This window comes from Diabrotica virgifera, chromosome 9 (genome assembly GCF_917563875.1).
Source record: "Diabrotica virgifera virgifera chromosome 9, PGI_DIABVI_V3a".
Taxonomy (NCBI): domain Eukaryota; kingdom Metazoa; phylum Arthropoda; class Insecta; order Coleoptera; family Chrysomelidae; genus Diabrotica; species Diabrotica virgifera.
Genome location: NC_065451.1, coordinates 42,604,573 through 42,620,699, shown reverse-complemented (window position 1 = coordinate 42,620,699; position 16,127 = coordinate 42,604,573). Strand labels below are relative to the sequence as shown.

Below are 16,127 nucleotides of genomic sequence, written 5' to 3'. Positions count from 1 at the left end.
ATTTTATTAACGTTTCGACGTCGTTGTCAAAATACAAAATATTATTAAATTAAACAAAAATGGTGTTGCTTAGTAAAAAATTTTTCTAATAATTTATTTAATATGACTAATTTTTGTATTTTGACAATGACATCCGATTTGGACGTCGAAACGTTAATAAAATCATTTTTTTAGTTAAATTGTGGCTTATTTCCCATTTAGAATAGTTGATTATAATAATTAACTTACGTATAAAAATTATTTTAACAATATTTTGTACGTGTTATGTCAACTAAATACATATATTTATTTTGCTAACCTAAATATATACTTTAATATATACATTGATTTATTACAATTAAGTTTGAAACATCTGAATAGTTCTGCTTCCCTTCCTTTAACAAATATTTTTCTATTAAACACACGCTAAACATATCAAAATAGCATGTACCAAAATATACAGTCACTGCGCACGCTATATAATAACGTCACTGGCTTGATGAAGTTTAATTCGCGTGTACATACCTAACTTTTTTATTTGCGTACACTTTAGCGTGTACTTAGACACAGCGAAATATAACCATAATAATAACTAATGTAAAACTATGTGACGTCACGGGTCGTTTGAACTATTTTATACCGCTGAAGTCTTTAAATACGTATTTCTAAGTTATTACGAGTTTTTGAAGCGTGAAATTTTGGAAATCTCATTTTTAAACAAAACTGAACATTATTATGCAATAAAAAAAAATTGTGCAAGTTCCCTATTCTTTTATCGACCTGTTGCCTTGACTTCTTCGGTTAATCGTGGGTGATAAACAGGAATTTATTGATTAACTAGGAACTTATCCTTGATAAAGTTTATCAGATCGTTATTGAATAATTTATAATCACTCCTAAGACGTAGTTATGTGTTCTGAGATAACTTAATATTAAAAATTTGCCATATATCTTTATTGCATTCTTGATTGCTTCAATGTAATCACCATTACTCCCTATGTAGAAGATCATCATAATTAAGGCTTAAAATACCGAGCCAAAATCTCAATACCGGTATTTGATCTTTAAAATTTAAAATAACGGAATCCCGGTATTAAAACCGGTATTATGAATAAAAAATATACACGTTATATTTATAGTATCATCAGTTGTTATATCGACTTGTTAAATAATATATGAAACCTATTAAATTTTGTTTTGAAATGAGTAGATGTTGTTTATAACATTACATAGAGAGTAGGAATAGATAGATACAAAAAATGTGCAAATAGAAAAACTATATATTTGATTCTAGGACAAATTTTGCATAATAATAGGATGGTACTTTTACTTAAGAAATTTGCTATTTGTAAATTAATTTAACTTTAAAATATGTTAATACAAAGTTTAACCTACTGTGACAAATATTTTATATGGATTACTCTGTAATTAGACCGCTATATATTTTCAATTATTAATAATTCAGAAAATAAGTCAGCCTAATTTATACACCACAATACACAAAAAAATGAAAAATAGATCTGAAAATGTAAAACCAATTCGGATTAATAAATCTTACGGCTTGTTTATCAAATAAAGTAGGCTAATTTTAAATATTTAAGAATGGGTTTTTATGTATTTGTATAGACGAGATTTATAGTCTAAGAGCTAGTGAACCTTTTGACTAACGGTCGTCCTGTAAGGCTAAAAATTTGTAGAGTGATAATTCATAGCACACCAAAGCTAAAAACCATGACCTGGCAGGCCTCAGCGGTGCACGTGTATCTACCAGGTGAATCGAAAAGTGCAAATTTAGGGGGTAAAATAAACTTTCTCCTGTAAGGTTTAAATTTAAGTATGTGTTTGAGTAAGTCATTTAGAAGAAATGTGTACAATGACAGGCGATTCTGAAGAGCATAAGACCTTGCCAGGCGAGGGGAAAGATTAGGGGTTTTTCCTAAAATTATTCTTTTTGCATCGAACAAATTTTTTTTAGGCTTTTTGAATCATTCCAAACAGAAAAGGTCCTTAGTTATTTTTCTCTTAAGTTAATAGCTTTTGTTATATAAGCGATTGAAAATTTTGAAAATTGCGAAATCGGCCATTTTTAACCCAAATCGGACATTTATCTAAAAATTTCAATATTGGCAAGGTACGCAGATATTCCTTAAACATTGATTGATGAAATCCCGAAGAGTTTTTTGCAATAAAATATCGAAAACCGCTTTGTTTTTTTAATTGCTAATCAAGCGGGCGCTACACTGTAGTATAATTGAGGACGTTTGAGCTTGCATAAATTCATTATCTCGAGAATGGGCAAATTTGAAGAGAAATCCTCAGACAGGTCGATTTTTATTTTTGAATTAGGACTTTTTGGTATATATATAATACTAGTGACGTCATCCATCGGGGCGTGATGACGTAATCGATTATTTTTTTAAATAAGAGTAGGGGTTGTGTGATAGCTCATTTGAAAGGTTATTTAATTCTCTATTCAGTAATATAAACATTAACATAATTATTTATACAGGGTGTACAAAAAAAATTTTTTCTTCTATTTGTCAAATTTAATCAAAGTTAATTTAATAAAAAAAAATTTTTTGTACACCCCGTATAAATAATTATGTTATTGTTTATATTAGTGAATAGAGAATTAAATAACCTTTCAAATGAGCTATCACACAACCCCTACTCTCATTTAAAAAAATCATCGATTACGTCATCACGCTCAGATGGATGACGTCACTAGTATTATATATATGCCAAAAAGTCCTAATTTAAAAATAAAAATCGACCTGTCTGAAGATTGCTCTTGAAATTTGCCAATTCTCGAGATAATGAATTTATGCCAACTCAAACGTCCTCACTTATACTACAGTGAAGCGTCCGCTTGATTAGCAATTAAAAAACAAAGGGGTTTCCGATATTGTATTGCAAAAAACTCTTTGGGATTTCATCAATCAATGTTTAAAGAATATCTACCTACCTTGGCAACTTTGAGATTTTTAGATAAATATCCGATTTGGGGTTAAAAATGGTCGATTTCGCAATTTTCAAAATTTTCAATCGCTTATATAACAAAAACTATTAACTTAAGAGAAAAATCACCAAAGACCTTTTCTGTTTGGAATGATTCAAAAAACTTAAAAAAAATTTGTTCGATGCAAAAAAAATAAATTTAGGAAAAACCCCTAATCTTTCCCCTCGCCTGGCAAGGTCTTATGCTCTTCAGAATCGCCTGTCATTTTACATATTTCTTTTAAATGACTTACTCAAACACATACTTAAATTTAAACCTTACAGGAGAAAGTTTATTTTACCCCCTAAATTTGCACTTTTCGATTCACCTGGTAGATACACGTGCACCGCTGAGGCCTGCCAGGTCATGGTTTTTAGCTTTGGTGTGCTATGAATTATCACTCTACAAATTTCTAGCCTTACAGGACGACCGTTAGTCAAAAGGTTCACTAGCTCTTAGACTATTAATAATTTGGTTGTAGAAGCTGATATAAACTTTCGCCTTAAATTAACGACATTCACGCTTTTAGAAACCGCTATACTTGATTTGTATGTGTAATAAACGTGTTTAATAAATATTTTTTACAATGATATTGGTTGTTTATCTTCAAAAATAATTTTTTGTAATAGCAAAACATATCTTAGAAGAAAGTTTATTGTGCATCAATTCACTTTTTATAAATTAAGCTAATACCGAAATACCGGTATTTTTATTATACATACCGGTATCGAATACCGGACAAAAATCGTCCGGGATCCCGGTATTCGGAATCCCGGAATTCCGGTATTGTAAGCCCTAATCATAATCATATTATATCTCTAAGTGGAGCAAAGGGTACCTTGCTTTTTCAAGTAGCATGAGGTATGATGGTGAGGTTGCTAGTCCCACGCATCATCTGTTGAGTTCCGTCCAATTTTGTTTACTAGTTTTCTCCATTCTCTTCTGTTTTTTGCTATCTTTTGCATCGTCCCATGTTACATTATTTTCTTTGAGTTCTTTCTATATTGTTCTTTTCCACGTATAAGATGGTCTACCCTCTCTTCTGTTGCCTTGAGCATTGTAATGTAGAGCTTGTCTAGCAATATTTGTTGCTGGTTTTCTTAAGGTGTGTCCTGTCCACTTCCATTATTATTTTTTTATTGTATGTTCTATCCTTTTTTCGTTAGTTATTCTCCACAATTCGTCATTAGTGATTTTGTTTGGCCAAATTATTCTCAGTATAAAACGTAGGCACCTGTTAATGAAGGATTGTATTTTCTGAAAGAATTATTTATGGTGTTGCCATGTTTCTGTCCATATAACAGAACAGACTTTACATTAGATTCAAATAATCGTAGCTTTGTTCTTCTGCTGATTTTTGTCGAGGCCCATATCTTGCGTAAAGAGTTGAATGAAATGCAGGAGATAGGATTAATTTGTTAATCAATTTTTTCTCCTAGGGTGCTCTTATAATCTCGGCGGGAGGGGGATTATAAATAACGCCCTTTTTGACAAAATTAACTATCAAATTGATTTTGGCATAAAATTAAGCTACTCTTATATAAAATTATATAATTTATTTATTTACAATAGACAATACAAAAATTCTTTATAATACTACTGTTTGTCCTACTGCGTTTATTTTCTCCCCATTTTTTAGACTCTACACAAAAATGAAGTTCTAAAAGAAAAAACATTATATTAGATTATCGTAAAATAAAATCGAAACAAAGAAAATCTACTTATGGGATGCTAAGATGATCTACAAAAGATGGCGAAATTGGATTGGATCCATACTGCAAATGACCGTGCACTCTGATGATAATGAATAATGTAATTTTTAGTTTATATTTTAATTTAAATTGTAAATTTCACACAATTTAGCACAAATGTATTATAATGTTGCGCTGTCAGTTCATATTTTTTTATTTCTAAAAAAATTCAACGTCGTAATAACTACGTCTGATGTAATAATCAAAATGTCACAATAAATATACTTTCAATTAAAATTATAGTAAATTTTAGTTATGTTAGTAAATATAGTATATGACCTATTAATTTTCTTCTGGCATTATCTTTTATTCCAATAAAGTTTATTCTTCTTTCTTCTTTTATATAGGCAGTACTGCCTGTTTTTCTTCAACAGCGCCTTTCATTCTGCCCCTAAGTTGGCATTCCATCTTTTCCTTGGGCGTCCTATACTTCTGCTGGCTAACTTTTTCCATGTCTATAAAGGTTAGATATAATTCTCTGTTTTTCTTTAAGGATTTTCTATTACTTTTTGCATGGTGAATATATGGTCTTGTGTGTTATGTCCTTTCCTGAACCCACTTTGTACATCCTCTAGCATGAATCAGTATGAATTAGCATACATTTTGAATCTTATATTTATGGTATATTATATGTATAAATAATATTTATAAAATTTATATAATTTTGAGCATATTTATTTTCACATTATTATTTTTGTCCTGGATAAAGTAAGCAACGAGAAATACTAGAAGCCACAAACTTAAGGTGATATATTAAAAAATCAATTAGCCCTGAGAATATTTTTTAGTGGAAAGTTGTATTAAATTTTGATTTTGTTTCCATTAGAAGCAATTAAAATAATTAATTAATTAATTGAATTAATAAAATGCTGATCAAGCTCATGACAGCGTGAAATTACAGAGTATAACAGTATATATATAATAACCAATATTCAATAAAGCATTATACAATCTTGTACTGATATCCTTAGTTTCTTTTTTGGCCTTAAAGACACTGTATAAATTTTAAACAATTGTTTCAGTTCAATTTAATAAAACCTATATAGGATTGTGGTAGTGGACTTTCCCCAACACGCATGAATATGTGCTCACATCATTTAGACCAACCGCAAGTTGACACGTAGCTTCGCGATGTGACGCAGGGTGAGTCATGGTGAATTTCTGTGAAATACAAAAATAGTACTAACAACTAAAGTCCCCGCGCAGAGTGAAGTGACGTAGCTTTCACGGTCCGTGACCCTGTGCTTCGCAGTTTTCATTGCGCAGATCGTCACGGGGTGTGGAGATAAGATCGAAGAACAACTCATCTTTTTCTTACGGTGCTGTAACCTTAACGACGTTGGCCATTACAATTCGACAAGCCAGAGCTGGCGCGTGACCTTGAGCGAAAATACACAATACGAGAAGGTCAGCCGCCAGATTTCGCTTGTCGGATTGTACATTTGCCCATTTAATCTTATTTACAGCCGCCCTGAATATTTCTATGGAGGTCATATTCGTCCATTGTCTTAGGTTTTTAAGTCAAGAGTTGGGTATTCTTGCTGGTCCTATTTTGCTATTGATTTTGGCTTTGATTATAAGTTGGAGCAGTTCATACTTTGGATTTCTTACGATGTGATCAAAATATTGTTTTTCGTTCTTTTATTATAAGCATAAGCTCTCTTTCGTTGTTCATCCACCGCAATACTTCCGCACCTTTCCTATGGCTCATGTAGGATATTCTGAGCATTTTATGGTAGCACAAGAGTTGCAGAACTCTGCAGGAAAGAGGTACGTTACATAAGAACAGAAGCGTAAACTGCGTTTCAATTTGCGATGATTCAGTCAGCAGCAGTTTTTTCTCACCATTTCTTACCTGTGTCACCTCACCAAGCAGAGTGTCAGTATGCAGCTGGCCTAAAATAATATGTAATTTCTACTTCAAGTATAATACTTACTGCTGGGTCATGTTGATAAACACATTGGATCTGATTCCAAAGTTTGTCTACGAATGACAAGTCAGCGTCTACAACAAAAAATTATCAGGTATAATAATTACAATTTTATAAAAAAGAACTTTTTATATATCCACGTTTTTATTATTTACAGGACACAATACAAAAAAAATATTGTAAAAAACAATTTTTTTCAAATCAAAATGTCAATTTTAACAACAAATAGAATTTCCCATACCGGGAATGGAACCCAAGCCCTTTGGGAGAAAGGCAGGTATTATAACCACTAGACTAGATTATATTAGATGTTAGGTACCCAAATAAATAATTGGCATATAAGTTTTAGTGCAACATTATGAAAATAATTATGATTTATTGGAATAATAAAACTCAATGCATCCGTGTAAAAGTTGAATATTGTTCAATATTGAATTGGCATCGGATTCTGAGCTATTCTAATAAGTTAAAATTTCTAGCTAGTCGAGAAGTTAACATCAGATGAACTTTATATAAATATGTAAAACAACCACATCATTTACATTTAAAGTGTTTTTACCCAATACATTTTGGTGGCTCAGGCATGCAATTTTTGTAAGTGTGGCCTATTGTTTTTAAAACCTCTGTCTTTTCTCTAAATTAATTAGGTTATACTTAATTTTAGGGCTTTTAAACACTGATGATGGATTCCTTAATCTCAAAACGTTTTGTATTGTAACCCTTATTTAGGGTAATTAATATATACCTTATACAAAAAACTTGGTATTTTTGTGATTTATGGTATACAGCCCGCTACAGGAAGTTTAATTTCCTCGTGAATTAAGTATGTTTATAATCAATTACAAGATTTTTCCCCGAAAAAAGTGACAAATAAACAAACAACAAGTATATAAAACTGATTTAAAACTTAAAGCAGAATAACACAAAAAAACCGTATATATTTTTGCATTCTGTGATTTAAATATATTCACGTAAAAAACGTTGAATTAAATTTTTGATAAAAGTGGCTATAATCACAGAAAATCTCATAAAATCTTAGATTTTTGACTGTCGTTTTCTGACCTAATATTATCAATTTATATTTTAAGCGTTAAAAACTTACTTCTCCACTGTAAGTTACACTTCAGATATTCTACGTATAAATCCTGCTTTGGTGGCATAAAATAATCCATCATGATAACATCAAAATTAAAATTTTTGTCCATCTGAAAAATATATTATATTAGTACATGGTTTATGAATAGCATTATTACCTAGGAAATTAATTGATTGGTTGACTTACCTGTTAAGGAGGGACAATCATAATTGTCCTATCTTACATTTCGAACATTTGTACTTATGGTAGTGGTCTTTTCGGGCCGCTGATCACAGTTTAAAGAAGCAGAAGAAGAAAAAGAAGATTATTAAGCTTCTTGACAAGTGACGTCCGCTCATCACTGTTTTTTTTTTATATTTTTATCGCACAAGACATGGGTGGGTTCAAAAGGATCAATGGGGGGGAGCGTACAAATGTTCGAAATGTAAGATAGGACAATTATGATTGTCCCTCCTTAACAGGTAAGTCAACCAATCAATTAATTGTCCTTCACATAACATTTCGAACATTTGTACTTATGGTAGGCTGTTGAAAGATTAAACAATATTGTGCGATAAATAAACAAAAGTACATTGCAATCCAAAAATGAATATTACTTAGTAATTTTTTTTTTTTTTTTTAGAAACTTTACACAAAATATATACATATGTATACCTAACTAACATATTAGAGCAATTATTAATTAAGATTCATGTTTATATTTTAATTATATGAGATGTGTACCTTCAACCAGGTACAAATAAACATAATAAGAAAATTAATGTTCTTACTAATATTAGTAACCTACACATGTAATATAATTACAATTACATACAATTACATGGACTCACCAGACAATACGGTTTTGCAAAGAGTCCGTAATCTTTTGCTAGAGGTTTATTATAAAAAATATTGAATACTTGAGAATTTTCTGTCCATCTCGCCGTCTCTCTAATATCTTCTATAATCCAGTTCTAACTCCCGCTGAGGTAGATGCATGTCTGACACTATACACTTCAAAAATATTAGTGTCTATATTTTTAATTTAAAAAAATGTTATATCCATCTACTCAACGCCTGGGTAGATGTTGCTTTCTACGTCTCTTTTTTTTTTTGTTTTTAGTTATAAACAAATTGTCTTCCGATTGAGGACGAATGTTTTAGAAATCTCTAAACACTCTCAACTGTGTTTTTTGTTTTAAATAGGTTGCTATTTGTTTATTTATTATTATTATTATTTTTTGGGGAAGTCTTTATCCTATGTTATATCAAAATGTCAATTTTATCATGATCCATGAAAATATTCTGAATTTTTATTAGGTACAGGATTTGCAACCTCTGAACTGAAGTGAGTGCAATCAACATTACAAGTTTGTAAGTAAGATCTTTCAGGGAAAGACTTGTGAGACGAAATAATGTTTCTAAATAAAGTAATACTGGTAGAGGGTCCCAAGTTAATTAATATTTGGGCAATTAAGGTTTGAGGTTATATATACATTTGTAAAAAAAATTTAAAAATGTTTTTATAATATTCTAGGATATCTTCTATCAACGCCAATGCAGCACTGTGAATGTTTATACGAGCTATAATTATAATCCTGTTCTACGATAGATTTAATAAAATTAAAATTTGATAATTCATAAGCAAAATGGTTACTATTTTATACTAAACCGTCGCCATCTCTTGAAAACTGTATCATACAGATTTAGTGATTTGTTGTAATAGTTGGGATCGAATCCTCAGGAATGCCTTTTCTTAAAAAGCTTGCCTGACAAGAATATGGAAACCCAAAGGATGTCCTGGATATAAAAGCCCAAATAAAAATTCTAGATTAAATTTTTATCAGGTCCATAATTATCTTTTTGGTTGTGTAAGGTGTGGTTGTCAAAGGTTGTGTACCAAGGCTGAAAAACATAAAATTTAAATCCATGCCAATCTAGAGTTAAGGCATTGGCTTTCTCTGATCCGGGGTCAGGGTTCAAAATTACATACCTTGCACATTTTTTTTTTTTTTTTAGGATATGTGGCAGACATATCGATTTCTGGAATAAGAAGCTGCTCAAAATTATAGTAACACAATTATCACTTAAAGAATACCTACTCTGTTTCAATTTTTAAAGATCTTGATTCCGAGTCAGGCAAAAGCATTTTTTTTTTTACTGTTATAGATGCAAAAATAATTTTTAAATTCCTATTTTCACAGAATTATTAAACTTATCTGCAAATGTTGAGTACTGTACACTACCCATCTTGTTATTGCAAGACACAGCTGTTGCGTTATTTATTCCTAGCAAAATGTTACAATTCCTATATTCGTTCAAAAAGGATTTCAAGCCACTATATGCTGCTAGTAACTGAAGTACATTTATATGTAGTTGTTGTTCATGACTCCAAAAACCATGAGTTTTGTTATCAATGCAGCATACCCGCCATGCTAAAAGATATATGCATCGCAAAATATTTCAAGTACATAATTGGATTATTTTATATTTTGCTCACTAATTGGTTTGTTATTTAACCACCAATTGTAATCGTTTTTAAGTATTTAGGTATGGTCATTTCAGTGTTATAACTATTAGTTTAAGAAAGAGGCTACTTTTCTTTTTTATTTATTTATATATATATATATTTTTTTTAGTATAATTTTCCATATTTAACTTCCATAAATGGACTAACTGTTACAAACTGACCGATTAAGGCTGCAAATGATCATATTTTACATGTACTTTTATTTTTGATGTTCTGAATACTATTAGATATTTTTTTTTTTTTGTCAGCAGGTGCAAAATATATCAGGTTCGAATCAAACGTAAAACCAAGAAAAGTTATATTTTGTGTGGGTGAAAGTATACTTTTCCTTTTTTTTTTTATTTATAGTAAATCCCAAGCAGAAAAACATAGAAAATGTTTAAACAATATTTTCTTTACATTTTAAATATGATTTTGAAATTGGTAAATGGTCCTCTAAAAAATTGACAAAAGTAAAGCCTCTTGTTATTAGATTATTTAGGGCTGGTTTTAAAGTTTTTGTAAATATAAAAGCCGAGATATTATTTAAACCAAACGGTAAACAGTTTAATTAATATAAAAAAGTTCTGTACTTAAATTTTAAATATTTTTTAGAATTTTAATGAACAGGAATAGCAAAATAGACAACTTTTAAATCTAGTTTTGCCATAACCCTTGAAAATGAGCTTGAGGACTGACCTATTATAGTCTTCCAGCTTAAAATATGTGGCTTTTATAAAGCAATTCAATTGTTTTAAATTCAAAACAAAATCTCTGATTTCCGTCCTTTTTGGGCACAAAAAACTACGAAAAATAAATTGTCCTTTTGTATGTGAAGAAGGAGACATAGTAATTTTTAATTACTTTTCAAGTATTTTTTTTTTTTTTTTTTTTTTTGGTCATACGACCAGTTTGGGTCTATGAGAACTTTTGGTGCTCTCTCTTCAGAGGGCGTTGTTTTAAATAAAATATTAAAACCTTAGACCCAACTTAAAACTTTCTTATCTGAAGTAATCCCTTTCCATATTTTAATACAGTTAGCAATATTACCCTATTAATTTTTATTGACCTTTAGTATGACATCCTGGTTGTTCTCATTTGCTTTTGGTACTGCTGTCTGTTCGATTGTTTGTATCTCGATGCTAGTAGAGGGTCATTTGAGTACTGACTTTGTCCAAATCTTGGTCTGCTCAAGGTTGGATTGAAGTTTAAACGCTGCTGATTAAAGTTGCTAGATTCTGAAAGAACTCTTGATGGATGCTGAGTGGAAACAGCAGCTTGGCTTTGTGGTACAGTCTTTGGATAAACAGTGGTCTTTTGTGGCTTCGTAATGACTTCGAGATGACTTAATAAAGCTGATTTTGTATCTTTGTTTAATATTTTTGACAAAACCAAACAAAAATTTATTGTAAGTACACTTACTAACTTTGTAATATCAAGGTAGACGATAAAAATCAATGCAGAATGTGCAAAAAGTAGTTAAATATATTTTATTCTATTCTAAACTTCTGGGCTACTATAAGTAACTCTGCGAAATAGGAGTAGCTCAAAATAAAGATTTTCTGGGCTACTAAAAAAAATACCCTCTTCTAGTTTTATTGTTTGAGGACAACCAAACAAACATTTAATGTAAGCAGTAAACTTACTACCCTCGTAATATGAAATCTAGCCAAAATGTGCACAAAGTAGTTGAATAAATACATTTTATTGTATTCTAAACTTCTGGGCTACATTAGAGTACCTCGGAGAAATAGAAGCAGATAAAATAATCATACAGATTGTCTGGGCTGCTAAAAAGTACCCTCTGCTGTAATTTTATTGTTTGAAGACAAACCAAACAATAAACTTGGTGTAATTAAACTTGCTTGTAATCTTAAATCGAAGTAGAATTTACAAAAGTAGTGAAATAAATATAATTATATTGTATTCCAAACTGCTGGGCTACTGTAAAAATACCTCTGAGAAATAGAAGCAGATAAAATGATCATAAAGATCGTCTAGGCTACTAAAAAATACCTCTGCTCTAGTTTTATTGTTTGAACACAAAACCAAACAAATAATTTAGTGCAAGTAAACTTGCTTGTAACGTGAAATCGAAGTAAAATTTACAAAAGCAGTTAAACTAATATATTTTGTTCTATTCTATTTTAAACCTTTGGGCTATAATTTTATTGTTAAACCCCTAATAATTTAGTCTGTATTACTTTGGGCTACCTTAAGTTATCCTTATTGACACAAACAATATAAATTTTTGCATAATATCATGTCTGTCGGACATTTTGCTACAAAATAAACATTAATAGGAAAATCAGAGCAGTGTGGCAACATAGCGCCTGTTACATCTCTGTGTGTTTTGACAAATACTATTGACGTTTTGAGTATTTCGAATAGGGAAGAAGGCGAGATATAGTAACTATGACAACAGAGAAAATATATTGATAACAACAAAATAGGACCCCAAGTTTGAATTTGATTAAAATTGTCATTTCGTAAATATTAAATATTTATAGTTCGATCTATTCACACATAATTTAATTTATCTAACATAAAATAATTCAAAAATATCTTATAAATAACTTGGTCTTTTGGGATAAAACCCAAAAATATCATATAAATACCTTAACTCGACCAGTTTCTGTTGCAAATTTTCATATTTCCGCCTCTTTCGGGATACATAATTATTCTCTGATGACTTTTGTTGTATTTTAAACACTTTCTAATAATTTTTATAAAACTATTTGGAAACCACTTGTGATCAGTACAGGCACACAAAAAAAACAGTGATGAGCGGACGTCACTTGTCAAGAAGCTTAATAATCTTCTTTTTCTTCTTCTGCTTCTTTAAACTGTGATCAGCGGCCCGAAAAGACCACTACCATAAGTACAAATGTTCGAAATGTTATGTGAAGGACAATTAGTTATTTTGGCGTAATAAAACCTAAAATGCTATTGGAAGAGGAGGCCCGGGCTAAGCTGGGACTTCCGAGACCTTTCGTAAAGATATAAATTGTTACTGAGAAAATTAGTCATTTTAGCGAAATAAAAACTAAAATGCAACCGGAATATGGCCCCCGTCCCAGCTATCTTGTCTTAACCAATTTACTCCAGGTCACATATTGGTACGTGAAAGGAACCACATTGTAGCCGAGCAATGTACTTGCATAAAACAGATAAGATGGTACTTTATTTAACTTAAAATAAGGTGATTTCAAAATTTTTTGTGTTGGTCAACTAAAATAGCAATATGTAGGTATAATATTTATAATGTCAGTTGAAACATTTACCGGTAACTAAGTTAAATTTATCGAAGGTCAACTAATACGATGGACAAAATATATAAAGGAATTATTCGATGATGAAAGAAGCGAACTAGAAACGCTAAATGACATAAACGCTCCTCCAATAACTAAGGAAGAAGTGCAATACGCTATAAAGAACGCAAAAAACGGCAAGGCGATCGGACCAGATGGGATTTACGTAGAAACACTAAAGCTTTTAGGTGCCGAGGGCATTAAGATACTTACGAAATTATTCAATTTAATCTACGAAAGCGGAACAATTCCTAAAGATTGGCTTAAATCCTCATTTGTTGTACTACCAAAAAAACACAGAGCCACAAAATGCAGCGACTATCGCACCATCAGCCTAATGAGTCATGTATTGAAAACGTTTCTCAGAATAATTCATCAAAGAACATATAGAAAAATTGAGGAAAGAGTCTCAAGTACTCAATTCGGTTTTCGCTGTGGCCTTGGAACGCGTGATGCACTATTCGCAACCCAAGTTTTAATTCAAAGATGCAGAGATGTAAATCATGACGTTTTCATGTGCGCGATTGATTTTGAAAAGGCCTTTGATAAAGTTCGCCATGAAAAAATGCTACATATTCTCAAAACTAACGGTCTGGACGGTAGGGACATTAGAATAATAGTAAATTTGTATTGGGGCCAGGCTGCATGTGTTAGGGTTGCGAATCAGTGCTCTGAAGAAGTAAAAATCAAGCGCGGAGTTCGACAAGGCTGTATATTGTCACCAATGTTGTTTAATCTTTACGCTGAAACAATCTTAAATGAAGTGTTGGAAAACGCAAAAGAGGGAATACTCATTAATGGTATGCTTATGAACAATATTAGATACGCAGATGACACCTTGTTGCTGACTGGATCAATTGAACATCTTCAAGCGTTATTGAAACGAATGGTGGCATTCTGCGCGATATATGAACTAAAACTCAACGCAAGAAAAACAAAGTTTATGGTTATTAGTAAACAGGCAGCCGTAAATAATAATAACTATGACGTAACAATCGGTAATGACTCAATTGAACGAGTAAGTAATCTTGTATATCTGGGTACTCATATTAATGAAAGCTGGAACCCTAGTACAGAAATAAAAAGTAGAATTGCCAAAGCAAGAACAAGTTTTATGAAATTTAAGAAAATCCTGTGCAGTCATGATCTAGATTTGGAACTTCGCATAAGAATGGTCCGATGTTATATATTTCCAGTACTTCTTTACGGGGTTGAAGCATGGACACTGACAGAATCGCTTTTAAAAAACCTAGAAGCATTTGAAATGTGGGTCTACCGCCGTATTCTGAAGATCAGTTGGGTAGAAAGAGTCGCAAACGAAAGGGTTTTGCAACGTTTGAATAAAAGTTGCGAAGTAGTGAACACGGTTAAAAGGCGCAAATTGGAATACTTTGGTCATATAATGCGTCACCCAGAAAAATATGACATACCTTGTCATGCAAGGTAAAATAATGGGAAAAAGAAGTGTGGGTCGCCGTACAACTTCTTGGCTTAAAAATCTACGCCAATGGTTTGGGAAAACTAGCACTGAACTATTTCGTGCGGCTGTAAATAAGACAATGATTGTTAATATGCTGGGCAACATGAGAGCCAACGATCGACAAGCGGTCTCGGCACCTTAAGAAGAAGAAGAAGTTAAATTATAAATAGGTACCTAGACACGACGATGTTTCAAATGTATTTGACCAATCTACGTACTTCGCAAGAGAAACAGAGAATGAAAGGTAAAGGCCATCAAATAAATATTGGACATTGATATGTTATCCAAAATCACCAATCTTTTACATGCTCTTTGGGCATTCGTTATCGCCGGCGACGGTCGCTATGTGTACATTACATGTCATGTACAGATAAGAAACCCTGCTTGACTAAGTATTGACTCAAGTCAGTCATCATCCAACCAATTCACGTCCACTGCTGGACATAGGTCTCCCCTAATTTTGGACACCTCACGGTTTTGTGCTGATTATTGCCAGTTTTTACTAATCCGCCTGATATCGTCTGTCCATCGTGTAGGCGGCCTTCCTCTACTGCGTTTATCTTCTCTTGGTCTCCATTCCATCAGCTTTCGTGTCCATCTTGAATCTTTCAGCCTTACGACGTGTCCTGTCCAGTTCCATTTGAGCCTGGTGATACGTTCTATAACATCTGCGATACCAGTTCTTTGTCTGAGATCTTCATTTCTTATTTTATCCCGTAGGGTTACACCCAGCATGGATATTTCCATACGCCTTTGAGCAACCCGCATTTTTGACTCTGTTGCCTTGGTTAGAGTCAGTGTCTCTGCTCCATATGTCATTACCGGCACCACACATTGATCAAACACTTGTCTTTTCAAACCGATCGGTATACTGCTCCTAAATATGTCTCTCAGAGCTCCGTAGGCTGCCCAAGCAAGAGTTAATCTTATTTTTATTTCGCACGTTTGGTTATCTCTGGCAATTCTAATTTCATGACCCAAGTAAATGTACTTTTCCACTAGTTTTACTTCTTGTTCACGTATAATCAGCTGTCCACTAGGAATCAGATTACTCATAAATTTAGTTTTGAAAAAGTTCATTTTCAGGCCAATT

At 31.9% G+C, this 16,127-nt stretch overlaps 2 protein-coding genes across 2 annotated transcripts in view; both read right to left on the bottom strand.

The window, feature by feature from the left end:
- Nucleotides 1–16,127, bottom strand: part of LOC126892804 (uncharacterized) — a 157,645-nt gene that overhangs the window by 67,943 nt on the left and 73,575 nt on the right. The window lies entirely within an intron of this gene.
- The window catches only part of LOC126892805 (uncharacterized), a 40,514-nt gene continuing 28,900 nt past the window's right edge, over nt 4,514–16,127 (bottom strand). Inside the window, exons 4-6 of the mRNA XM_050662542.1 lie at nt 7,762–7,864; nt 6,666–6,733; nt 4,514–4,637 (exon numbers count right to left, since the gene is read on the bottom strand). Coding sequence (XP_050518499.1) covers nt 4,620–4,637; nt 6,666–6,733; nt 7,762–7,864 — 189 coding nt within the window. The 3' untranslated portion in view covers nt 4,514–4,619. The remainder of the gene's footprint in view (nt 4,638–6,665; nt 6,734–7,761; nt 7,865–16,127) is intronic.